This window comes from Podarcis muralis, chromosome 13 (assembly GCF_964188315.1).
Source record: "Podarcis muralis chromosome 13, rPodMur119.hap1.1, whole genome shotgun sequence".
NCBI lineage: Eukaryota > Metazoa > Chordata > Lepidosauria > Squamata > Lacertidae > Podarcis > Podarcis muralis.
The window spans coordinates 57,248,535-57,273,987 of NC_135667.1; the positions used below are offsets into that span (position 1 = coordinate 57,248,535).

The 25,453-nt window shown below is 48.2% G+C and overlaps 1 protein-coding gene across 2 annotated transcripts; it reads right to left on the reverse strand.

Annotated features, from left to right (window-relative positions):
- Window positions 1–18,544: 18,544 nt before the first annotated feature.
- On the reverse strand, window positions 18,545–24,529 carry SELPLG (selectin P ligand). 2 transcript variants are annotated; one of them, XM_077917684.1, is made up of 2 exons: window positions 24,210–24,529; window positions 18,545–22,210 (listed from the first exon to the last, which is right to left on the reverse strand). In XM_077917684.1, exon 2 carries the CDS (start codon window positions 22,203–22,205, stop codon window positions 20,475–20,477), a length of 1,731 nt encoding a protein of 576 aa, XP_077773810.1. In that variant the 5' UTR covers window positions 22,206–22,210; window positions 24,210–24,529; the 3' UTR covers window positions 18,545–20,474. The 2 variants fall into 2 exon arrangements, with proteins under 2 accessions (XP_077773810.1, XP_028557506.2); XM_028701673.2 differs by having other exon boundaries at window positions 24,406–24,515.
- Window positions 24,530–25,453: the final 924 nt, after the last annotated feature.

Genomic DNA, 25,453 nt, shown 5'->3' on the forward strand with positions numbered 1-25,453 from the left:
CTCTGTGCATCCCTCCAAGGGGAAAGTTCCCAGCAAAGCCAGGGCCAGAGGGGGGGTTTGTTTATCAAGGCAAGCAGCTGAGGAGTTAGGAAGTGGGGGGGGGTGATGGTTGGTGGGATTAAAATCATCTCCCCAGAGAACATTCTTCCCAGAGGTGACATGATAAAGTGATGCGTGCATGGAGAAAGACGACAGAGAAAAGTCTTTCTTCCTCTCTCAGAACCCGGGGACATCCCATAAAGCTTGAATGCCGTCAGATTCAGGACAGAGAAGAGGAAGGGCTTTTTCGTGTAGCACATAGTTACACTGTGGAACTCACTGCCACAGGAGACAGTGATGGCCATCAACTGGGATGGCTCTTTTAGAGGGCGGGAGGGGGGGATCACAGAGGATAAGGCTACTAGTCCAAATGGCTGTGCTCTCCTTCTACAGTCGAGGCAGCAAGGCTTCTGAGTCCCACTTGCTGGAGAGTGTTGCTCTCGGGCTCAGCTCCTGCGGGAGAGTGTCCTAGAGGACATCTGGCTGCCCCCAGTGAGCAGATGCTGCTGGGCTGGATCTGCTGGCTCTTCTCATGTTCTTAACAGCTTCCTTTTTCAATCAACAGCTCCACTCCGTGATGATTGCAATAAACTATTAAGGGTTCCTGAAAGAAGCATCACTTCATTCCTCCCCCCCCCCCCCAAAAAAAATATATCCAGGATCCTGAAGTTTTTCTCTGAGTTCCTTAGAGAGAGGAAGAGATTGTGTGGAAGGAGCCAAGCAAGGGTTAAGGACTTCTTCTTCTTCTTTAAAAGGTCCAAAATTCCTTATCAGCCTCATAAATATATTGCTGTGTCATGTCACTTAAGATTCCCCAAATAATGCATTTCCCGTGAGAAACAGAAAGAAAATGAGGACGGGAAGAGGGAGGCAGAGGCGGGGCATTTTGTTCTTCAGAAGGAAAACGGAGTGTGACCTTCCCAGGGAAGCGCAGGAGTGTGGGGACCAAGATGACTGGGGGGCCAGTTTGGGCTTAACTGGGGGGAAAGGAGGGCAGAAGCCAGGGAGGTGGGAGGGGAAACCTAAACCTAAATAGCCCCCTGCATATGGGAGGAGGGGGGAGATGGCAGCAGCTGGCTTTGGAGAATCCCAGACTTTGGAGAACTACAAAAAACACTGTACTCTGGAGGGCCACATCTGGAGGGCATAAATGTGGGTCATTTGGAAATTCACATATCAATTTCTCGAGAATCACAGAGCTGCAGAGTGGAAGGGGCCCTCCAAGGGTCATTGAGTCTGTCCTCCTGCGATGCAGGAATGACAGCTGAGGAATCCCTGACAGGTGGCCGTCTGGCCTCTGCTTCTCAAAACCCTCCAGGGAAGGAGGCTCCGCCACCTTCTGAGGGACACCCCCCCCCACGAAAACCCCTGTTCTGCTGGGTCCTCCCCCCTCGCCCGCCTTTCTCCTGCGACCCTCAAAGCCCCCCTTGAGTGAGCCAGCCCCCCCCCCGTCCCCTATTTCGCCATCTTGTCTGCTGGGGAAGGACAGCAACGCGGGAGGATGCTGCTATCAAGTGTGCCCTCTGTTCCTCCTCCTGAATGTGTCCAGCAGCAGAGGGAGACTGTGCCAGGAGGTCCTCTGGTCCAACCCCCTATTCCATGCAGGAGCTGCAAGGCACTCCCTAGGCCTCATGGGGCCACCACACATCAGTCCCTGTGTCTCCGTCTTCCTATATGTCTGCTTCCATGAAGCTGAAAGCCTGGCAGGTTTGAGTCAGAAATCTCTGCTCCCCTCCTTGCATTATGGTGGCCTCAGCTCAAGAAGGATCATGTGCAGTTGGAGAAGGTTCATAAAAGGACAGCCAAAATGATAAAGGTGGTGGAGCAACTCCCTGTCTCCCTGGGACTTTTTTATTTAGTCCACGCTTACCTTTTTGCTCAGCGCTTTCCAGGCACACGTCTGTGCTTTAAAGCTCTGTGTCTGAGCGTTCTTTCCACCCCAGATCTTTCCCTGAGAAAACTCACCCTTTAAAGCTGAAGTGCAACAAACAGCAATTCAAGTCTTCTGCAAATTGCTGTCTGTTCCGATTCAGCATTAAAGAGCAGGTTTTCCCAGGGAAAAGGGGGGGGGGGGAAGCCACTCAGAACTTTAAATAGTTTTATGTTTCATTATGATCATTACTATGCCCCCCACCTATTCTTTCTCTTTCCTTTCTTTTCTTGTTCTTCTCTCTCTCCTCTTTCTTGTCTTTTTGATTTTATTTGCTCTAGATACTATTTTATTGTAATGTGAAAACTTTAATAGAAATCTTTGGGGAAAAGAAAAAGAAAGCACGGTGCAAAAGGAAGTTTGAAAGAAGCGGCACAACTCCATAGCTGAGCATCTGCACTGGCTGCTGAGCCAGGTTCAAGGCCCTTGCGCTAATTCACAAAGCCTCCTTGGGTCCAGGATGCACCAGGGAGTGCCTGAACCCTGGCACCCCAGCGTGATCACTGGGATCATCTGCAGGAGCGTCACCAGTCGTTCCCCAAGTTGGCGAGGCTCATTTGACAACAATAAGAAACTGAGCCTTTGGTGTCATTGGCACTGTCCTGGGGAACCCTCTGCCACTAGAGATTCATAGGCAACATTGGTGCCAACATTTACACAACTCCTGAAAACTTTTCTATTCTGCCAGGCTTACGTAGGCCATATCTTTTCACAATAGTAAGCTGATTTCTGCTTTTAATTTTTTTATATTGTTTTTATTGCATGGTTTTACATACGATTGTTGTAAACTACTGCAATGTTTTTATCCTTAATTAATTTTTATAATCAATTACCTTTTTTAAAAAAATCAAAAATAGCCCAGTAGGCATAGTTGCGACTTGGAAGTTGGTGCACACTTCTCCACTGGAGATTTTTAAGCCCAGGCTGGGCAGCCGCCTTGTCAGGGCGTCTTTAGCTGTGATTCCTGCATTGCAGGGGGCTGGATTAGATGACCCCAAGGGGTCCTTTGCAATGCTACAATTCCATGATTCTGCCAGGTGCTAGAATAAGGGCTGGTCTGTAAACAGAAGCTGGCAAGCCCCTGCTCCATCACACTTTCAGAGCTGTGCCTTATTTCCACTCCTCTAGCCCGAACACTGAGCAAAGCTCCTGTCTTCCTTGGCCACGTCCTGCCGCTGCCCCCTAACCTTGCCCAGGTCTTCTTGCACAGCCTCCTTGGCCTGGCTGCCGCTCTGTAATTTAGCTCTTGTGGGGTGTGCTGCAGCTTTGTGGGAACACTTCAAACCAACGTGCAATTTGACCAAAAAAAAAAAAAAGAGCCCACGCAAAACCTCTCGGCCGGGCGCTGCTTCTAATTTGGTTGGCCAAGGAGGTTTTTCGCTGGGTCAGCAAGTCTGCAGCCAGACTCCTCGGCCAATTCCTGACTTGCTGCAGAGATTTATGGAGACTGCCTTTGCCTGCACGCAGGGGAAGGGACCTCTCAGGCCAAGCACTCTGATGCTCCCATGACATATAAGCCAGAAGCTTTACAGTGCTTAAAAGGAAAAGTGGGTTTAGGAATCTATGTCCTTTCTCTTCAGTCTGCTCCTCCCAGTCCACCTGACTCCACAGCATGTGCTTCAGCACACCCAACACAGGGTTAAAGCCAAGGGGGCTGCAAATGGTGGCCCTGCAGAGACGTCAGCACCCAGCCTGGGGGGGGGGGAGCCACGTGTGCTGGATGTGCTTTCAGCGCATAGTGCAGCTCTGCCCTTTGCCCTTTTAAACAACCCACAAGGAGAGGCCAATGGTAATGCCAGACTTTGCCAAGCTGGTGTGTTGGGAGGGGCCGATGAGAGCTGGAGGTCCCCAGGCTGGTGAAGGATGGGTTGAGCACGGCACACACCCTCCCCCTCACTTCTGGATCACCCAACAGGGAGGCTAAGGGCATTCTTAGAGCACCAGCAAAGCAGGGGAACACAAACAAACACAAATATTTTTAACAATAATTTAACATTTCAAAAAAGGCACTGAAGTCACCATCCTGAGAAAAATCAGAACTTTGTTAGACTTCCTTGCACTGTGCCCACCACGCTTTTTCCTAATTTTTCTGTTCTCTTTTTATTATCTCCCACTAAACCGGTGAGAGTGGAGCAGCCCACTAACAGAGATCAGAATAATGCAAAGGAATCAAATCCTGTCATGTGTTGCACATGGTATAAGTTTTGTGTCAGCTAAAAAAAATATAATGTTACTTTGATTTGAATTGCATATAGGAGGAGCATCATCATCTTTCCTGGAGTCTCTAAAGGTCTTTCTTGCTCATGCCCTGCAGGCACTCGTTTCAAGCCTGGTCATTTTTAACTGTGAGGACTAGAAGCTTGCTCCTTAAAAACAAGCAAACTAAAATGCAAGTTTTGCAAGAAGCTGTGCTGAATGCACCGCACAGATCTCAGTAGGAAACCTCATTCAGGGCCTGTGGTCAAAAGGAGGATAAGCAGAGATGCCAACAGGATTTCCTGGGGTGTAGCTGTACATGGACTGAGCGCCTGCCTCCTGCCCTCACTCCTTGCAATCTGTTGGTGAGTTCTGGCTTATGTACCTCCACTAACTTAAGATACCCTACTTCACAGGGCTGTTATAAATGTAAAAGAGTGGGGAAGAAGAGATACATAAGCTTGACCTCCTGAATGGGAAAGCAAGGTCCACATTTTGTTCCCTGCCGCCCCAACCTCCGAGTCGTGCAAGATTCCAGGGGTTCCCAGGCTCTGACTCAGGGCTCGTCCTTTTGGGAAGGAGGCACAGCGGAGACTGGGGTGTCTTTAGGAAATATGGCTTATTTACACATATATACAACCCGAGCCAACAATGGAGGTGTCATGGCATTAACACCTCAGAAAGGTCTTGTTTCTCCAAGAGCTACAGTCTCTCCTCAAAGAGGAAAAGAGCGAGAGAAGATGGGAAAAGAAGCCATGAGAAAACATCCCACCAGCCCACCCAGAGATCCACACGCTACAATTAAATACATCCAATGCACATTTAAAACACATGACTCCCCCCACCCACAAAATCCTGGGTACAGAGCTACAATTCCTAGCCCCGTTAGCCCCCCCCCCCACTTTGGGGGAAGTCCTGTGCTTTAAATGTGCATTGAATGAACTTAAACGTACGGGATGCAAAGGACAGAGGCAGCATGTTGTTGACAGGAGTAGATGAGCCTTTGGGTCCCTTCCAACTCTGCAATTCTGTGATAGGGAGCAAATGCTGGCAGGGGGACTGGGAGCAGCCACACAGCTGGAAGCAACTGGATTTTGTTTACAGTGGCTTTGACCTAGCAACCAGGCGCAAGATGCTGGTCCACATGACAACCCTTTGACTCTTGAAAGTTGGGAAGTAAGGCTGATTTGTGCAGGTTCAAAAGTCTGTCCCCTGTTCCGCCCACCTTCCAAATTCAAGATTAGTATTTTGACAACAGATCTGTATAACTAATACCTAAGCCTGGGTCTAAATTTGCCTAATATAATATACAATGTGTGGTTCCTCTGTCCCCCTCAATCAGGCATACCTGAAATTGCAGCACAATTTAACAAATAACGGTCAGTTTAGGAAAGCCACACTTTGGCAGTCCAGTTTCTGACTTTGCACCACTTGCCTGAGAATTGTTTCTCCTGGGGGAGGGGGAGTCTGGCGCACAGCCCCTGGCCCCCACCCAAGTGCCAGAGAGAAACCTCTCTGTAATGCGCCAGAACTTCCCTAGGGAGCTGAGAAACCTCAGCCCCAGAAATTAAAATAAGACACACTCAACTCTTCAGGTGAGCCCCACCAAAATGTCTGAGGTTGCCAAACCCCTCCCCGCCCCCTACTGAGATGCAAGATGTGGGGTAGAGGCCAGAGATTACTGTGGGGATGCAGACTTTGGTTCTTTTCTTTTAAAGTTACCTGGCAGAACTCTGTGTTGAGCTTTTGTGCAAATACACAATTGGGAAGTGGCAGCCCATCCCATCCCCATTGGAAACCTCCCCAACCCCCAAAGACCGTTTCTGCAGGAAAGATCCAGGCTCCCCTGAACTGCAAGTGAAACAGCTGCTGCAGCTGCACAACATTGTTTATAGGAGGCCAAACCACAGATTTTTCTCCTCTGATTTTTAAACAACGGGGGGCCAGCAGGACAGACGGACGGACGGGGGGCTTGCAGGGTGAGAGAGGAAGGGGGAAAGGGGGAGGTTCATGTACAGAGGGTCTGCGTGTATTTAAAACAACAAAGTTCCCGGCCGCAGACCTGTTAAAACACAATGTGATAAAAAGGGTTTTTAAAACCATGATATGACAATTGCAATTAAAATGAGACCGTTGAGCAGAGAAGAGGAACTTGGTCACTAACTCTGTTATTAATGATAGAATCCTCGTTTTGCAGAGTTGGAAGGGACTCAAAAGGTCCTCTAGTCCACCCCACCCCCACCCACCCCGTGCCAGCCAAGAAACATTTCCAAGTACTGTTCCAGTGTGCTTCCTCCGAATTGCACAAAGTAGCCTGTTACCAGGGGCGGAGGAAGGGGGGCGGTGGGGGCGGGCCGCCCCGGGTGTCACCATTGAGGGGGGTGACAAATGCCGGGCAGCACTCACCACGGGGCCTGCAGCGCGCCCAAGCCACACAAGCCTGGGAGAGACAGGGTGGCTTGGGCGCACACAGGCTCCACTCTGCCTAAATGGTCCGCCTGCTGCCTCCCCCCAGCTGTAGGGCGGCTGAGTGGGAGGAGGCAGGCAGACTCCAGAGGCCCCGCGGTGCGCCCCACCCTCGCCCCGTCCCAGGCCCACCCGAGCGGCTTCCTCCGCCACTGCCTGTTACATCCCTTTCTGTGAAGACTACATTCAACAAAGAGGTGACACTCAGTTTTGGCTACTTCATCTCCACAGGGACACAGAATTATGGGAACTGTAGTTTGTTAAGGGTGCTAAGCGAAGACCCCCTTCCTCTCCAAGAGCTACATTTCCAAGGGTTCTCGGTGATGAGGGATTGATTGTTAAACCACTCTGGGAATTCGACCTCTCATCACCCTTTATTAATATTTTTATTATTTGTACCCGGCCCACCTGACTGCTGCTCCCAGAATCCTTTGGGGGAAGCCATGACTGTTCAGAGTAGTAGCATGGCCCTTTCAATGTATGGTAGGAATGTGACCTTGGTGGGGGCACATAGGAAAGCCTTCCAATCTCAAGGTCCAGGCAGGAACATATCAGAGGAGGCAGTCCATTCATCTCTAGTCATTTGATCAAAATAATCACCTGCAGGATCAGGCCAAGGGCCCATCTGGTCCAGCATCCTGTTCTCATGGGAACCCCACACATTCCCCAATGGGAAACCCACAAGCAGGATTCGAGCACAAGAGCCGCTCTCCTGTGGCTTCCAGCAACTGGGATTCAGAAGTGTTTGCTTCCTCCTCCTCCTCCTATGTAGGCAGAGCCCGGCCATCCTGGCTAGGAGCCATCAAGGGTCCTCTCCTCCTCCATTCATTTGTCCCATCCTCTTTTAAAGACATCACTGCCTCCTGTGGCAGGGAGTTCCAGAGTTAAACTGCAGAAAAGCTTTGGTCAAATATGCAGAATTTATACAGGCAACAGAATTTGAGCTGACGCTTTAAAATGAAAAAGTCAGTATGCCCAACCAGGGGATGAGAAAAGGTCGTTGTTTGGCTGTTCTGCCTTGTAAGCAGAGCACTACTCCAGCCAAGCACCCCACCCTCCACATTAACATGAAAAAAGAACCACAGTCTGTAAAAAGAAACTTTGTGGACATTTGTTTCAAAAATCCAGTTTCCACAAAGCCACTTTCTGCTCCCTCCCTCTGCGTCTATCTATGGAAACAGAGTTTTTGCATCTTGTTGGATGGTGGAAAACTTAGAGCATCTGCTATTTCAGTTGGGAGTCTAAAAAGAGACGCAGAGAGCCAGAGACGCAACCCTCTGGCTCCAAAGCAGCAAGAATGCCTGTGATGTGTGCGTTTTGGCGCTGGATGTTTTAATTGTGGAAACACGTAGGCCTTCAAAAAAAGCCTGGTTGGCGCTTGAGGGTGTATTTCTGTCCCCCAGAACAGCCGTCGCCAGCAGGGGTGGTCATTACAGAGCCACAAACCTCTCATGTTTGCAGAAAGGGAAATGCAGATGCAAGAGCCTAAAGCCAGGCACTCCTTAAATAATGCAATGGTTGACATAATGGGGAACAACCTCAGCGGCAATATCTATACCTTAGATGGATCTAAGCAATCGATCAAGTGGGCAGAACGACTTTCCTATGGCGAAAAGGAGTGTTTGAGATTTTTCAGTTTAGAGAAAAGGTAACTAAGAATCTTAGACTGAAGGGAAATTGGCACAGAAAGAACAGTATATGAAGTTCAGAGGCTCCCCCCCCCCCGCAGATGCACCCAAACACTTGCAGCAGCATGACGACTGTGGCCCATGGGCTTGAAACCTCAAGGCTGGATGGCTCCCTTGCGCTCTCTGTGGGGCTCCCCTTGGGCCTGGCTTGGGAGCTCCAGCTGCAGAATGCAGCAGCCACACTGCTGAAGGGGGCAGCTGGCCGACAATATTTGATACCATTATCCAAACATCTGCACTGGCTGCCCATCTGCTATTGAGCCAGGTTAAAGGTCCTTGTCTCAGTTTTCAAAGCCCAAACAACTTTGGGCACTTCAGGGACCGCCTGATTCCTTACATCCCAACTCGACCACAGAAATCATCTGCAGGAGCATTGCTGGTTGGGAGTTGGCGAGTCTTGTTTGACAACTACAAGAAACTGAGCCCGTAATGTTATCACCCCAGCAGTCCTGTGGAACTCTCTGGCACTAGAGATTCAGCAGGCACCTTCTGTTTTAACTTGTACATGCCTGCAAAAAACTTCTATTCTGCCAGGCTTATGCAGGCAATTAAGAATCCAAATTTCCACAATAGTTTGCTGATTCCTGATTTTTAAAATATTTTTACAGGGTTTTTATTGTGTTGTTTCATGTATAATTGTTGTAAACTGCTCTGATTTTTTAAAATGAATCACAATAAAATATTCCCTCTGAGCATGTGCAAAGTGCTTTCACCATGGACCAAGCAGCTTGCTGCACCTCTGAGATCAAATAGTACTTTCTACATTGTGGCAGGTTTAAGTCTGCTGTTGCAACTGAGCCCAAAAACAAATGGAGAGAAGTGGAGTGGCCTGCCACCCACAAACTATCAAGCCCACATGTGTGGACCAGGCCTCTTGGCTTTGAAGCTCCCACCCCCACCAGCTACCAGGAGGCAAAGCCACCACAGCTAACGTCTGAAGTTTCTCCACTTTGATTCTCAATTTGCAAAAAAAAAATGAGGCAAAGATGGGCAGATCCTGCAATCAGCAGAGTCGCTGTGCCCCAGAGCTCCCCACCTAATGAGCGGAATGCTTCTGGCCGCAAAAGCTGAGCAGATGCTGATTCATTTCTTTGCTTGACGTTTACATTCACCAGGGGGATGGCGAGAGAGAGCATGAACCTCAGGCGGAAAATATTCAAAACACAGGAAGAATGCACAAACACAGAACAGCTCCAAAGGCCACAGCAAAGCAGAAGAACCTCTTCTCGTTCAGCCCCCTGCTCTGCCCACCTGCGATTTTCAGCAGCTGCCCTTCAGAAGCACTCCTGCCTCCAACAATGGCTCTGCTCTGGTCTGCAGTCCAGAGTCTTACAGCCCCTGGATGAAAGTCAGCTAATATGAGTGCCTGATTTAAACCTTCCTCTCTCAAAAGCAAGGGGAGAGTCAACTATGTGTAACATCAGAAGAGCCTGCAGGATCAGGCCAAGGGCCCATCCCATCCTGCATCCTATTCTCCTACTGGCCAACCAGATTCCTGTGCAAAACCAGCAAGCAGGATTCCAGCACAAGAGCCCTCTCCTCTGCTGTGGCTTCCAGCAAGTGGGGTTCAGAAGCATCTCCTGCCTCTGATGGTGGAGGCAGGAGCCACTGGTAGACTTCTCCACTAATCTGTCCAATTGTCTTTTGCAGCCATCCACATTGGTGGCCATCACTGCTCCTGTGGGAGGCTATTTGGCTTCTGAGGGGCAATTGCTCTGGGGGCTAAAGGCACACCCCAAAACATATTTCAGAGGACCTTCTCTAGAGCCAACAGCACCTTCAAACTCTAAAACGGCAAGGCAACATTTAACACTGGCGGGAACTGGTTGACATGGCAACCTCTCTGCCCACCTAGGTTTGCAAAGTTTGGGGTGGGGATCTGGTGGGAGAGAGGACGGCAGTCAGAACACAAGAGCAGGAAGCTGGAAAGGTCAGGGCAGGTTTCATGAAGCAGTAACTTTCACACAGCCAACTCCATAGGTCCAATCAAATGTTGGAATCCTGACTGGGGCTTATAAAATACAATGGGGCATCTCTCAACACAAGTAAAAGAGAACTGGTTTTGGAGGGGTCTTTTGCTAAGCGCGTGCAGAGTGCCTGCTTCACACACAGGTCTGAGGTTCAATTACTGGCCTCAAAGAGTGGCTGCCGGTCAGGGGAGACAATACTAAGTGAGATGGTCCGCTCCCTGTAAAGCAGGTTCCTAAATTGTTTTTACCACGCTCTTTAGCCCCAAACTGCTCCCAGAGAAGCTTACAAATGCCAATGATAAGGCAGTTCCTGACTTCCACCTTGCCATGTGAAAAACATGACGCCAAAGGAAAGGGGCCTGGAGGGGGGAGCAAGCTCAGGTATTGCTGACGACAGAGTTATTGCAATGAGCCACAGGAACAGAAATATTCTGAGGCAAGGAGGAGCCAGAAGCAGCTGGCCTTTCAGCAAGACAGATGCAGCAAGGCAAATGGGAGCCAGGCTGGGGGGTGGGAACACTCCTTTTGCAGGCAGAAGTCCTCCTGGTTCAGTCCCCACAGGCTTCTCTTTTCAAAGTGTCTTTGGCAGCAGAGGATGGGAACTGCCTGTCTCTGCCAGAGCCCTTGGAGATTCTCTCAGAGAAGATAACACTGAGGACCAGGCGCACCAATGGCCTTGCCATGAGGTGTGCATTTGAACCTACAGGTGTGCTGATCACTCCCACATACCTCTACACACATTCCCAAGCAGTTTAGGATCTGTTGTTGGAGTCAAACATGCTTCCGTTATGAAGACATTTTTACCCATAATCATGTCCCATACAGTAGTTACACACACCAGGAAAGAAAGAAAGCGGCTTATTACATGAAATCATAGAATCGTAGAGTTGGAAGGGACCCCCAAGGGTCATCTAGTCCAACCCCCTGCAATACAGGAATCTCAGCTAAAGTTTTTCTGAATGTTTAGTCGGAATCTCCTTTCTTGTAACTTGAAACCACTAGTTTAAGTCCTATTCTCGGGAGCAGGAGGAAAAAAACCTTGCTCTGTCTTCCATATAGCCCTTCAGACTTTTGAAGATGGCTGTCATATTCCTCTTAGTTTCATCTTTTCTAGGATAAACATCCCCAGCTCCTTCAACCGTTCCTCATAAGGCTTGGTTTCCAGATCCTTGACCATCTTAGTTGCCCTCTTCTGCACACTTTCTTAAATTGTGGTGCCCAGAATCGGACACCGTATTCCAAGTGTGGTCTGAGAAAGGCAGAATAGAGTGGGACTTTTACTTCCCTTGATCTGGAGACTAGACTTCTGTGGACGCCACTCCCCAAGATGGAAGAACAGAAGCCTCATACCTTCTTCTGGTGCTTTTTCAAAATCTTCACTCCATGTCTGCCCTGTTAATGGAAGCTTAGTTTGGTCTCCTCCTTAAACAGAGAACATCTGGTTTGAATTGCAGCACTTGGAATAAATCAACAACTGAAAGTGTAAAGAGATACCAGCTCCCAAAGCTAAGGCCAAGTGAATGTACAGAATATGCAGCTGGACGAGATCTCTTGATAAGAGGCAGAGTCCGAGTCCTGAACTCAAATCTTAGTGCTGAAATCCACATCCCTCTCAGGGAAAAGGTCCTCAGAGCTTTCTCTTCCTCGCCATGCAGCTGCAGGGAGAGGCTGCAGGGGCTGTGCTCCCCCAAGCACAGCTCCATCTTTGAGCTAAACCACCTGTTTTGTAATCTAGAAGTATATTTGGCCTGAATATTTCACTGCTATTTTGTGCTTGAATCGAGCCTGCAGCTTTATGTAAATAAACAATATATTTATTTTCTTGCATTACAGACTTCTGTGTTCTTACTTTGTTTAAAGGGTTAGATCCTGCATTTTGAAGTTTTGGCCACCAGGCGGTGGTGTTGCACCACCTGGCAAGAGCATGATGACGTCTCCAATTTTAAAGGGATCCTCGCCCCCACGCCACATCAATCCCACAGCAGAACAGTGGTTGGGCAGTGAAGATTTTCATTCTGAAGTTTAAGTTTGAAGTACATTTGAATTTGGCAGATTTTTCTCAATTTCCCAACTTTGAGAATTTTTCCAGCTTTGGATTTTTTGAGCTGGCTAGTGAGAATTTCATTTCTGAGGCAAACCTTAAACTGTCCATTCTTACAGAGGACGACAGGGTCCAGTGGAGAAGATTAGAAGCAAGATTATTTCAAATAAACACATTTTTCCATACATAAGAGGAAGGAGGTGAGAAGCCACAGCAGGAAAAGAGAAGTGGAATGGACAGAATGATATGGCAGTATCAGTTGTCTTGGACAATATTTCAGATTTCAAATGATTCAAACAAAGAAAGGTGAAACTGCTGTTCATATTCTTAATAATCTGGAGACTGCAAGAGATTTCATAGATCATGGATGAAAAATCTATTCCCTCTCATTCTTTTTTTCTCTTCCTACTTCCTGGAACAAGGAAAGAAGGAGCCATGCAGTCATGGCTCCCTGCAAGTGAACAGAACCTTCTAAAATGAGGTTTTACAGCTTGCATCTTTGCTAACCTAAAGACAGCATGATCTTTTTTACAAGGAAACCAAGTTATTTCCTTGGGTTTTTTATTGTTTTATTGCCAAGCATGGAGACTTGTTTCCTGAACTTCAGACACTCTGTGAGTAGAATTTAGACATTTGCAGAGCTACATGTCTGTGATTTATTCTAGCCTAAGCATTTCATGGGGAGCATTTGTTTAAAGTTGGAGGAGGGCAGATGTAGATCTAAGTTTTAATGTGCTTGGTCGCGATTGCCATTGTGCTTAACTCTGCTACTGGAGAGTAGGCATCTGTCTTCCAAAACTGAAACCTCTCTCTCCAAAAAGAATGTGAAGTACTAGCCGAGAATTGCAAATTCACTGGTGTTATGATTCATTCAGATTGCAGAATGTATTCAGCACTGAGGTCTTGGGTGTGTGCATGCAAACCCTGTGTACCTTGGAGATGAAAGACGTTGTTGCTTTAAAAAAACATACTCTGAAAGTCCCTCTCCTAATGCAAGCATTGCCAGGGGGTGGGGGTGATATTGCTGATTGCTGAAGGGTTGGGTTTTTGGTAAATGCAGGATCAGGGCCGTGGTGGCTACTCAGCCACAAGCCTCTGAGGCTTTCCTGTGTCATTCTGAGAAACCTTTTCCCCCTCTCCAACGTCACATCAGATACAAGGGAGTCTTGGCTATGACTCATCTCACTTCTCTTGCAAAATACCAGAAAAAGACGCAAGACCCTCTTCGGCTGTTGCAGCCAAGATCCTCTTCTACAGAAAAGGAAGCAACCATGATAAAAATGTGCGCACACCTATCAGCAAGGATCTGTTTGAATAAAACCTGCCAATCCCAATAAGCCAATGAGAGTTTTTAGCATCTTACTGAATGACTGCTTTGAAAGCCATTGATGCACACTAAGCCCTCCCTCATTTTCAGAGAGGATTATCAACACTGTTAATAATCACCATTGCTGAGTGAAACCTCCAGCTCCAGAGGAAGTCTACCTGTGCAGTGGCGTAGCGTGGGGGGTGCAGGGGGGGCCGGCCGCACCGGGCGCAACATCTGGGGTTAGGGCAAATCCACGGGTTAGGGGGCGCAAATCCACGGGTTAGGGGGCGCAAATTACTTGCCTTGCCCTGGGTGCTGACCACCCACGCTACGTCACTGTACCTGTGAGTACCTTTTGTGGGAGAGCAGCAGCAACAGAAGCCTTGGTGGCTTTCCTGTTCTGCTTGAGGGCTTAGCAGAGGTACCAGGCTAGCTGCAACAGGAAGTCAGGTGCCAAACCTATGTTCTGATCTGGAAGGGCTCTTTCCCCAAAAAAACATTTTAAATCTTTGTTTTATATTCAGCAAGCACAGCAACATCAGAAATACGTACCAAATACATGTATTGTTTTAATACACAAACTGAAAAAACTAAAGAATTATTACATTTAATGACATATGATTAAAGATGATTGAGTCTGCTTTAAATCCATCATCGCCAGCCTGGTGCCCTCCAGGTACCTTGGACTTCAACTCCCAGGAGCTGCAGCCAGCCTTCTGGGGGGAGTGGAAGTTGGAGCCCAGCAAAATATGGCGTGACAGACCCTCCCGGGCTAGGTGTGCCAATGGGCCAGCTCAGGCCACTTTAAATAGCCATTGCTTTTGGTAAGAGAAATCAAAGTCCCATAAAATAAATGCACATACATCAGTGCACTGATACACATCCACAAAAACACAAACCCATACATGAGTTTGCAAACCCTCACCATCCCTTCAACAGTGGCGCTTTGAATTGGCACACACTCCTGTGTAAATAACCAGGGGTGCCCACTTGAATAAAATATTGGGGAGGGGGCAGGTAAGCCCCCCTGCATAATCGATCACATGACATGGTCACACCATTTGAACAGCAATGCCCGTCAACTTTGGGGGTGACCCCCTCAATTATTTTATTGGAGGGCTGAAGGGACCTTGGCCCCTAGGAGTTGGCTCAGTACAAAGGACAGCTCCCAGAATCATTTGGGGGAGCCATGACTCTTCAGAGGAGCATCAGAGAGGGGGTGAGAGAGAGATGGCCAAGGCCCCCTTGGCCATGTGACCCCACCATGACGCAGAGACAGCCTTGCTCCCACTTTGACGCAACCAACACACTTTCATTTCTGCTACACAGCTCCTGGTTCCCCTTCCGCTCCATCTCCACTCTTGAAGGGAGAACAGAAAGCCCAGGCCTGGAAGAGATGCCTGGCCTCTCACTTGGCCCCAGACTAGCTTCGCTTTGTTCGGCCACCCTGAGCCGTCCCTCCCCACAGGCCTCACACCTGATTGCCTTGGGACTTTGCCGCTGTCCCCAACAACCCCGTAACTTTTGATCTTGGCAGGAAGAGCCCAGAATCGATATGTGGGAGAGGGAGGAGGAGCTGATGGGTCTCAAACCCTCGGGGAGTTAGGGACTTCCCTGCATGTGAAGACAGGCTCTGGCGGATTGAGCAGAGGAGACCAAGAGTGGGTCCAATGGTCGAGAAAGCAGTTTCTGCCCATGCCATAGAGGGAAGTGAGGGGCAGATGGGGCTCGTCCGCCTGGGAAAGGAGCCCATCTAGGAGAAGGAAAACTCTTAAACCTTCACCGCCTGGCAGGATATCTTCAGGAGAAGAAAGGCTCAGGAGGAAACCCTCCACAAATCCAGGGTGGAGACTCTAAGGCAGAGGGTGCCTGGTTTGCCTCCTTCTGGCAACTCATGTGGCCAAGCTGGTGCCAAATGTTGGGCTGTGCTTTCCTTTGGTGAGGCCGGGGGGGGGGCTTATTGTAGTCTGGGCAGCCCCCCCCCGACACACTGCCCAGGTTTGCGCCCAGGGAGGTCACTTGGTTGTTCCTCACACAGACGAATGCAAGCAACATTGCAGTAATACATAAAGTATAAAGCTTTGTATAAAGTAGTATAAAGCTTTTGTGTCAGGATCAAGTAAACAGGTACCTTATTTTTGTTGGTTCATTGCCCCCTCTTCTCCTAAGGGTTCACAATGTAAAATTACAATATAAAAAATACAAAACACATAAAAACAAAAACAACCCAATAATCCCCCCTTCCACACCACCTCTAAAAGTGCATCGGATGTCAATCACCCAAAGGTCTGGTTAAAGAGGAATGTTTTTGCTGGCTGCCTAAAGATGTATATTGAAGGCACCAGGTGAACACCTCTGGGGCAAGCGTTCCAAATGGGGAGCCACCACAGAAAAGGCCCACTCTCGTGTCGTTGCCCTCCTGACCTCACAGGGAGTGAGCACAGATTATGATCTCATATGGAAAGAAGCGGTCCTGGAGGTATTGTGGTCCTGAGCCGTTTAAGGCTTTATAGGTCAAAACCAGCACTTTGAATTGGGCCTGGAAAGTACAGTGGTGCCTCGCAAGACGAAATTAATTTGTTCCGCGAGTTTTGTCGTCTTGCGATTTTCTTCGTCTTGCGAAGCACGGTGTCGGGAAAGTTTTGGAAAAGCTTCAAAAATCACCAAAGTCTTCAAAAACCTCAAAAAAGGCTACCACACCGCGTTCTATGAGTTGCTCCTCGAAGTCAAGTCGCAACTGTATTAACGGTGTTAAGAAAAAGGAAACAAACTTGCAAGATGTTTCCGTCTTGCGAAGCAAGCCCATAGGGAAAATCGTCTTGCGAAGCAGCTCAAAAAACCAAAAACCCTTTCGTCTTGCGAGTTTTTTGTCTTGCGAGGCATTCGTCTTGCGAGGTACCACTGTAATTGGTAGCCAGTGCAGTTGGACCAGGATCGGTGTAAGATGCTCAAACCGTCTTGCTCTGGTGAGCAACCTGGCCCCTGAATTCTGCACTAACTGAAGTTTCCAAACCATCTTCAGAGGCAGCCCTACTCATAACACATTTCAGTAATCTTAACCTTGAGGTTACCAGAACATAGAGAACAGTAGTTAGGCTATCCCTGTCCAGATAGGGGCGTAGCTGGGCCACCAGCCGAAGCTGATGGAAGGCACTCTGGGCCACTGAGGCCACCTGAGTCTCAAGGATCCAGGAGGACCCCCAGGAGATTTGTTAGGGAATCAATCAAGAGAGGTGATTAAGTAGGGATGAACTCCCTGTGGGGGTTTTATTTTAAAAAGGAAACTAGCTTTTGACTGGCTTTATACTGAACTGAAAGCTGAAACTTGGACTGAAGCCTGTTGACTGTAATTCATAAACCACACTTAACAATGTTAAATGACGCCTACACCACCTTGATCTGGGTTTTTTCCGTTACCTTCCATTTTAAATTGTAAGGTATACTCTACTTTTTAAATACTAAAGTCCTCTTTCACTGGTTTTAAACAGAACTGAAAGGTGCTTTTTCCCGTTGAGTCCGACCCTTGGGCTTTAAGCTTTCATGCCACTCCTTCCCACCTAAAATGCCCAAACTTTAAAAACCGAAGAACCTGAACTGGGTTCAACCAGATAGCTAAGTCTACTTTTTCTAATTCTAAGCTGAATACCCCACTAGTTTGGTCTCTTCTGTGTGGAACTATATATTAATCTTTTCTTTTCTTTTCTTTTTCTTTTCTTTTTTATTCCCTCCCCAAAATTGGGATTTAATCAAGGTTTCTGGCTTCCTGTGGCCCTTAAAAAGTCCCCTGCTAAGGTAGAGTGAAATCCCACTGTGGTGGAGCTGAAAACTAGGATTCTCTAGGCTTGTATCCTTAACTCCTAAGCGAGGGGGTGGGGTCGTTTTTGTTTTTTTAACAGATTTTAGTTTCTAGCACAGAGGTCAGCAACCTTTTTCAGCCGTGGGCCGGTCCACCGTCCCTCAGACCATGTGGTGGGCTGGACTATATTTTTTGGGGGGAAATGAATGAATCCCTGTGCCCCACAAATAACCCAGAGATGCATCTTAAATAAAAGGGCACATTCTACTCATGTAAAAACACGCTGATTCCCGGACCGTCCGCGGGCCAGATTGAGAAGGCGATTGGGCTGCATCCGGCCCACGGGCCTTAGGTTGCCTACCCCATTCTAGCACACTGCGGTCTTTGACACCCATGAACTCCAGAATAGGGTCCAGATTGTATATATATGTGGTATAGGTTTTTTTTGGGGGGGGGGGTACGCCAAACCCTATAAATTAATGAATTCTAGGATTGTGATAATTAGGGATGGGAAGGGAGAAATATAAATTGCAGCAGAATTCCTGGGTAGCCTGCCCAAGCCAGGGCCATTAAGGGAACCATAGAGAGCCATTCCGTGCAAGAGAACGTCTTTCTTCCTGCCCTGGGGTATGGGCAGAGGGCAAGGGGTTTCTTGGAAGAAGGAGGAGAGAGAAGAGCTGAGATCCATCTTTGGAGGCTGCTAGTTGCAGGTTGCCTACGTTGCTGCCTCTTGCAACAACCATGTCGTAAGATCTGGACTCTCTCCATGCAAACTGAAGGTGTAGATAGGTGAATAAATCATATTTCTTAAAGCCAGATAGTGGCCGCCTTTTCTATTTTCCAAAGGGACACAGACCCTGTGGCGGTGCCTGGGACCCCTGGGCTTTTGACACCGCTTTGCAGAGAGAGGGGCAAGCACCTGACTTTTGTAACAATATATTTGGCCAGACAGACAGTGCATCCTGACTGCATTTTATTAAAGGGTGTATTTTCTAATTTTGGATCTCTCATCTGCAGGCATTTCTAAAGCATGCCTCAGGAAATGTGAGCTTAGAAAGGAAAGGAACCCCCAATATTGAGAATGCCAAAAAACCAAAATGCCTTATGCATGAACTTAGAGCCACTTCTGTATTTCAATATATTTCATCATTTGAAATACACATTATCTTTAGGACCCACATCCAGACCCCAAACACATTCAAAATTCATTCAAGAAGTCCAAAGAATTACTAGGTTGTAAACACACCAAAAACACCACAGCAAAAATAAACTGACTTAGCTTTCTCTAGATTTCATTAATGTGACACTATCTTTGCCTTCCTGTATGTTTCACTCCCAGATTTACAGCTGAAACTTCACAAGATCAAAGTAGTCCATCTGTGGGGAGCCAAGGGGGTCGTGGCTCCTTCTCACCAGTAAGGGCAGGAGGGAGGGCAAAATCCATAGTCTGGCATGGCTGGCAAATTCTCTCTGCTCGATCCCCTCTCTGCAAAATAGTGCTTCTTAGCACAATCCTTTGGCATGCCGCTGTTTATCGGCAGAGATAGAGCTCACTCACATTTCAGCCTGCGGTGGGTGAATCACATGGAGGGAGCAGCCCTCCCCAGGGGGATAAACATCTGATTTCAGCTGTGCGTAATGGGTGCTTGGCTTGGGTGCCCCAGGATTAGACTGTCCCTAAGAATGCCATACAGCAGTCAGAGAGGTTTGCAGAAGACACACTTTTGTTAAATGAAAACTTACAGGATTGCTCCTGCGGGACATGCGCTGATTGGAAACTGCTTCAAATCTTTTCCAAGCGCAAACAGTATTTGCACTGTTTATTTCCTTGTCTGCAATCCCACATTATTTGTGCTTGTTGATAATCCTAACATTTTTGGTTTAGTAAAAAACAAATTGTGTGTTTGTAGCAGTATGGTTTAAAAAATGTGGACATGAAAGTTGGGGGTGGGGTAAATGTCTGCAGAAATCTTCCTATATCAGATGGGTGACTGAATCAAATGGTCAGCCGTTGCAGTGGGAGCCCAGCATCCTCCCCCCCCCCCCCCGGCGCCCTATGACTAGCAAACCTGAAACAAAAGCAAATAGTACTTGTTCATCAAAGTGGATGACTGAGACAGGTGGCGGGGGGGGGGGGCAGAAGCCTTATCCTGCCTGGCACATCCTTTCCTTAGGTAGACTGCAAGTGGTGGGTTGCCGGGGGAAGTCAATAATTGGTTCATGGCTTCTTTGGGCCAGGTGAAGCAGCAGCCTCAGGCAGTGAGAGATGTTGGTGGGGACACAGTGTGCCCCACAGCCTGCCCTCCTGCCCCAACTAGCTCCTTTCAGGTGTGGCAGAGGATGTGGCCTCCTTGCCCAGGTGAGACTAAATTCTCTGCTCCTCCTGCTGCTGTTTGGGGAATAAGGAGGTTGGCAGCGGCTCCTTTCTCTCAGGCAAGATAATGTCTGGGGCTGGCCCTGTTGTTTCTGGATACAGGATCATCTTCTGAAGAGAAAAATGTAAATTAGAGGAGGGGGACAGAACTTTCCTCACCTGTTTAAATGTAACTGGCAGTTTTGAGTCAGAGAAATAAAAAGTCACGTTTTGGGCTCTGCTAGGCAACTGGCAGTCTCCCTGGAGATCTGCTGTGAGAGGAGGGGTCTTGGTTTTCTGTGTGAGTGCAAAATCCGTGCCACCACATCGTTGTAAATTAGGGCTGCCATGTTACAAAAAGTGAAAATGAGGATCTTCTTTTTATTGCCAACCCCACTTCCCAGATGGGTTGCCAACCAATTTTTTAAAATTCCGCTACTTTCTACGGACGAATCCCTGATGTGTCAGGGAAATTTCGGACAGTGGTCTCCTTCAAAGGAAACTAGACTTTGCCAAGTGCTTCACCTGTTGAACTGCTCACCACTGAGAGATGTGTCGTGAGTGTAGCAGAACATATATTTTAAAGATAGTTCTGGGTGGAGTAGATCTGGCATGAAAGTGCTTCGCATTGTAAAACACAACTCTGGTGAACGTGAGGAGTTTCTAGAAAGAACCAGAGAACCATATTAATGCTCCGGCAAGAAGCTGTTCAGAGTCAAGTTGTCCATATCCACCTCTGATCCATTCTCCCCAAGCATCTTTACCCTTTTCACCCTGGGGTGCCTCCCTCCAGCCTCTTCTGCTTCTTCAGCAGCTAGCAGGGATGAGATGCACACCATCTCTGTGTGGTTGCGATCATTCATTTTGTAGGCCCGTTTCTGGCGCCAGAGCATGGTGGCGAGGACACCAGTGGCCACTATGAAAATGCCAGCAATGAGGGCCAGGATGAAGATCCACAGTAAACACTTCCCTACCAAGATGGTGGTGCCACTGAGAGATGTCACTGAGCGGGGCTTCTCCTTGGTGGTGGTGATGGTGGCTGAGATAGTAACCTTTGCTATGAAGGAAGGCCTGGTTGTGCCAATGGCTTGCCTCAACTTTGCTGTGGAAACATCTGAACTGGCCACCATGGACTGAGAACTTGTCACATCATCCAACAATGGCCAATCGGTGGTGGGGCTTGGCTTCTCAGTCGAGTGAGGAAATTTCACCTTTCCCTTTGCTATGAAGGAAGGCCTGGTTGTGCCAATGGCTTGCCTCAACTTCACTGTGGAAACATCTGAACTGCCCACCATGGACTGAGAACTTGTCACATCATCCAACAATGGCCAATCGGTGGTGGGGCTTGGCTTCTCAGTCGAGTGAGGAAATTTCACCTTTCCCTTTGCTATGAAGGAAGGCCTGGTTGTGCCAACGGCTTTCCTCAACTTCGCTGTGGAAACATCTGAACTGCCCACCATGGACTGAGAACTTGTCACATCATCCAACAATGGCCAATCGGTGGTGGGGCTTGGCTTCTCAGTCGAGTGAGGAAATTTCACCTTTCCCTTTGCTATGAAGGAAGGCCTGGTTGTGCCAATGGCTTGCCTCAACTTCGCTGTGGAAACATCTGAACTGCCCACCATGGACTGAGAACTTGTCACATCATCCAACAATGGCCAATCGGTGGTGGGGCTTGGCTTCTCAGTCGAGTGAGGAAATTTCACCTTTCCCTTTGCTATGAAGGAAGGCCTGGTTGTGCCAACGGCTTGCCTCAACTTCGCTGTGGAAACATCTGAACTGCCCACCATGGACTGAGAGCTTGTTCCTCCAACCAACAGTTTCTCAGGGACCCCTAAAACCATCATTGTTTCTTGGAGGGCAGTAGCAACCTTTTCTGTCTCAGTAGGCATAGATTGTGATACAGTTTTGCCCACTGTGGGAGCAAGACGGCGGACACGGGGCACTGGAGCACGAGAGCTCTTTGTGGTACTTAAATGGATTACTTCTTTGGTGGTGCCAACTTCTGTGGATACTTTCCCAAAGGTATCTAGAGTTGTTGTGGCATTAGTAGGCACTTCAGCAGTGGCACCATTGTAATTGTCCCCAAGAGATGTGTGACTCTCTGCTGCAGCCTCTGCGACTGTGAGACTTTTCCTGGCTTCTTCTGCGGTGGCCGCAGGAGGGTTCTTACAGCTACCATCCTTCTTTCCGCAAGGTAACGGAGGGGATTCCTGGCCATCATCTCCTGCTCTCTTCCACACCCACTGTCCTGGGGAAGCGAACTGAGAGCCTGCGTTGGCAGGGAGGTTGTATGACTCCACATCCTCAACAGCAGCGCCATCTTGCATAAGGAGTCTTAAGGTTGGGAGCCTGAAACTGCCAGCTGTGAGGAGACTCCAGAGAACCATCCAGAGGGAGAGCCAGAAGGAAGCCATTTTACCTGGGGTGGGTGGAGAAAGGGAGCCAAATACACATATTAATATTTGTCCACAAGTCTCAAACCCCCCACCTCCCTCCACCTTACACCTCAAAATGGCTGCCACAAGAGACTCTTGGTTAAGTATTGGGGGCAACAGGGGTGCCATTTGGGGCTGTTATTGAGGGGTCTTCGCCCCTCTTCTAAAGGCTCAGGCAGAGCATTGTCTGTCTTGGCTACTTTTTAATTTGTTTGTAACATTTAATAACCCACCCTTCTGCCCTATCCTGGGAGAAAGTAGAGGTGTGTGTGGGGGGGGGGGGGGAGATCTGATATCAATACATGGCAGCCGACTCACAAGAGCCGAGGGGAAGAGCAAGCATCAATCCTAACATTATTAAATGACTGAAAGGGTTAAAATTAAGGAAATGAAATGGCCCCTGGTGCCCAGTGCCAACCAGCAGTAGATTCAGGGTCAGGCAAGTCTCTCTGGAGAGAACAGCATAAGTGGGGGGCATTTTTCAATTCTCTTAATCATTTCGCTTCAGACAATTAAGATGTTTCCATCATGTCACCCGTGCAAACTCTTCAGCATGGCATCACGCGTTGCAGGCCAAGTGCCGCCACCTGCAGCCTGGCCACTGCAATCGACACCCGCTGGGCCTTCTGCACCGGCCCCAAGGGCAGCACCACATAGAGCACATGGTAGCAATCCAGCCTCGAGTTTGCCAGCGCATGGGCTGCAGCCACTCTGCAACACAAGCTTAAATGCAAGCACATCATGAGTTGCTGCCACTGCAAATCTGTTAGGCTTTGAGATGCCATGAGGCTTTGTAGCACCTGAATTAGCTGGGATGCCCAAAGCAGGAATGAAAGTTTCTGCATGCCTAGAAGCAGAGCAGTCTTTTGCCCATTTCCTGTGTCAATTAATACACACTAAAGCGCTTTCAGGAAGGGCAGCAAGCAAACCACAAATGCTTACGTATTTTTCTCTTGCAACTGAGCCCAGCCCTAAAGCGAAATGGTTGCTGGGTGGTGGTTGTTTATGGTTTTTTAAGGTTAAGGGAGGCCAGATTGGGAAATAAATTACTTATGTCCAATGTACAGTGAATGTCTGATGTAGATTTTTTCAGTTTTGTTCTGTATGGGACAATGACAATAAAGATTATCGTATCGTACTCCTCCTGCATGAAGAAGATGTGTGAGGAGCCTTCCTGCCCGCCCTCAGAGACCCCCTGCAATCTTAAATCGACAAGGATGGCGGAGGAGGAGAAGAAGCAGGCAGACAAGTATGAATGTGAATAAATTCTGCTCTGTGCATTTAAATTGGGTTTACTTAGAAATCCCCTACCATGAACTCAAGTGCCCCCGCAATGACACGGGAGAAGTCAAACTGGCGACTTGTGTCCTCTTGTACGGCTCTTTTTACTGAAATCTATACATAATCTTCATTGAACCCATTTTATCAAATATGTCAGGAGAATCAGATGCTTTTGATGTCATTTTACTGCTTTCAAGTCAAAATGCATCTATAACCTTCAGTGTGGCCAAGTTGTTGCAGCAAGCAAAACTCGCCAGCAACTGACCTCAGAGACATTCTGTAATTCTCCTCTTTGGAGTTTATGACAAGTCTATAAGTTTGAAGATGTTGCTGCCCATTTTATTTTATTCTATGCTACTTTTATTTCATTTCACCCTATTATACACATCTAGATAAAGTGTTTCAAGTGCTTAATTTTACTTTCTGTCAGTCTACTGTTGAAATGCACTCAAACTCTGCCAGTGGGATTTTGTTCTGTTTTGTTAATCTTTAAGAGCAAGCATTGTCCAGGGGAAAAGTCAAAGAGTAGACCATATGAGTTACTGTCAGCCCGGAGGCTGAATCTCTGAGTGAGGCACTCACTGGTCCCTCTGGGTTTGGACATCTCCTCAAAACGAGCTGCTCCGCAGTTCAGCTTTGGGCCACCCTCTTTCTTCTGACTCCCAAATGCAACTTCATCACCCCACCCAAAAATATACATACCCTGAACGCAGAACAGCCCAGCGAAGAGAGGGAGGCAGCTTCCTTTGTCCACAGAGCCAGGGGAGCCGGCAGTTGCACAGACAGGACATGCACCGGGTGCAAAAGGGACCGAACTTGGCAAATGTCTGTGGCTTCAGGCTCCCCAAAAGAGAGAAGCAACCGCCCACTTCCATGCACACACATCCATTTGTCTTACCTGCTGCGGGGCAAAACAGGAAACCTTCCGTGAGGCAGTACGAGAAAGAGAGGTGAAATCGGAAGAGTTGTGGTGGTTTTGGAGAACACACATGATGCCGCTTCCTCTTCTTTGGCGGCGGGGGGGGGGGGGTGCAGTGTGCAACAGCGGGAGGTGGGGCTATGGGCTGGGGACCTGAAGAAGACCAGGCCTCCGAATGCTGGGCTTTTCTTTAAGGACCTTCTGTGTTTGCCTCCTCGAGAGAAAGGGAGGAAGGGGACAATTCAGGACTCATTTACATTTACTTATTTGTTTTAATATAAAAATTGGCCTGTGATTGTTCCACCACCAAGTGATGTCCCTTCTGCTCATTTCCAACTTCAAAGGGAAATCTACTAGGGACCGTTAGGATACAGTTCCCTTCCACCTTAAAAGGGTCAGGCATGACTGTTGTGTATCACATGCCTGTTTACGTCCAGCACAGTCTGCTGGGAACTTCCCTTGTATGTTGCTTTTGTGTTACTGCTGCTTTGCTGGACACAGAGGCAAGCAGACATGTTTTCTTATGTTCCTGAGCTATGCTGAATAAAATGCTGTACGCTTTGCTTGCACATCTCTCTCTGCGCCTTTTCTACTGTGAGGTGTTTTACACACTCTGATGACAGAGCGTGCACGGGTCTTGGAACGTATCTGAGGCTCGTGTCGCTGACTGACTGGTGCTGTTCCACGGGAGACCGAGATCGTCCCGGCAGTATCCCAACAGGGACCAGGCAGCCCAATGAGAGTTTACTTTGTGGCAAGCCAAGGCAGGTCTTCCCAGGGGGGCTGGTGTCATGTGCAGCCAGGTGAAATTGATCCAGCTGACATATATCTGCTCCAAAAAGACAGTTTATCTCCTGCAATACAAAGTAAGAAATCTGGAAAAGTTGGAAACTCTGGTGGAAGCTGTGACATTTATATATATATATTGGAGGGTGTTTCCAACTAACTTTTCCTCAGAGTAGGCCCACTCAAATGAACAGACTGAAGCTATTTATGCCCTTTTGTTTCAACAGGTCTGTTCAGAGGA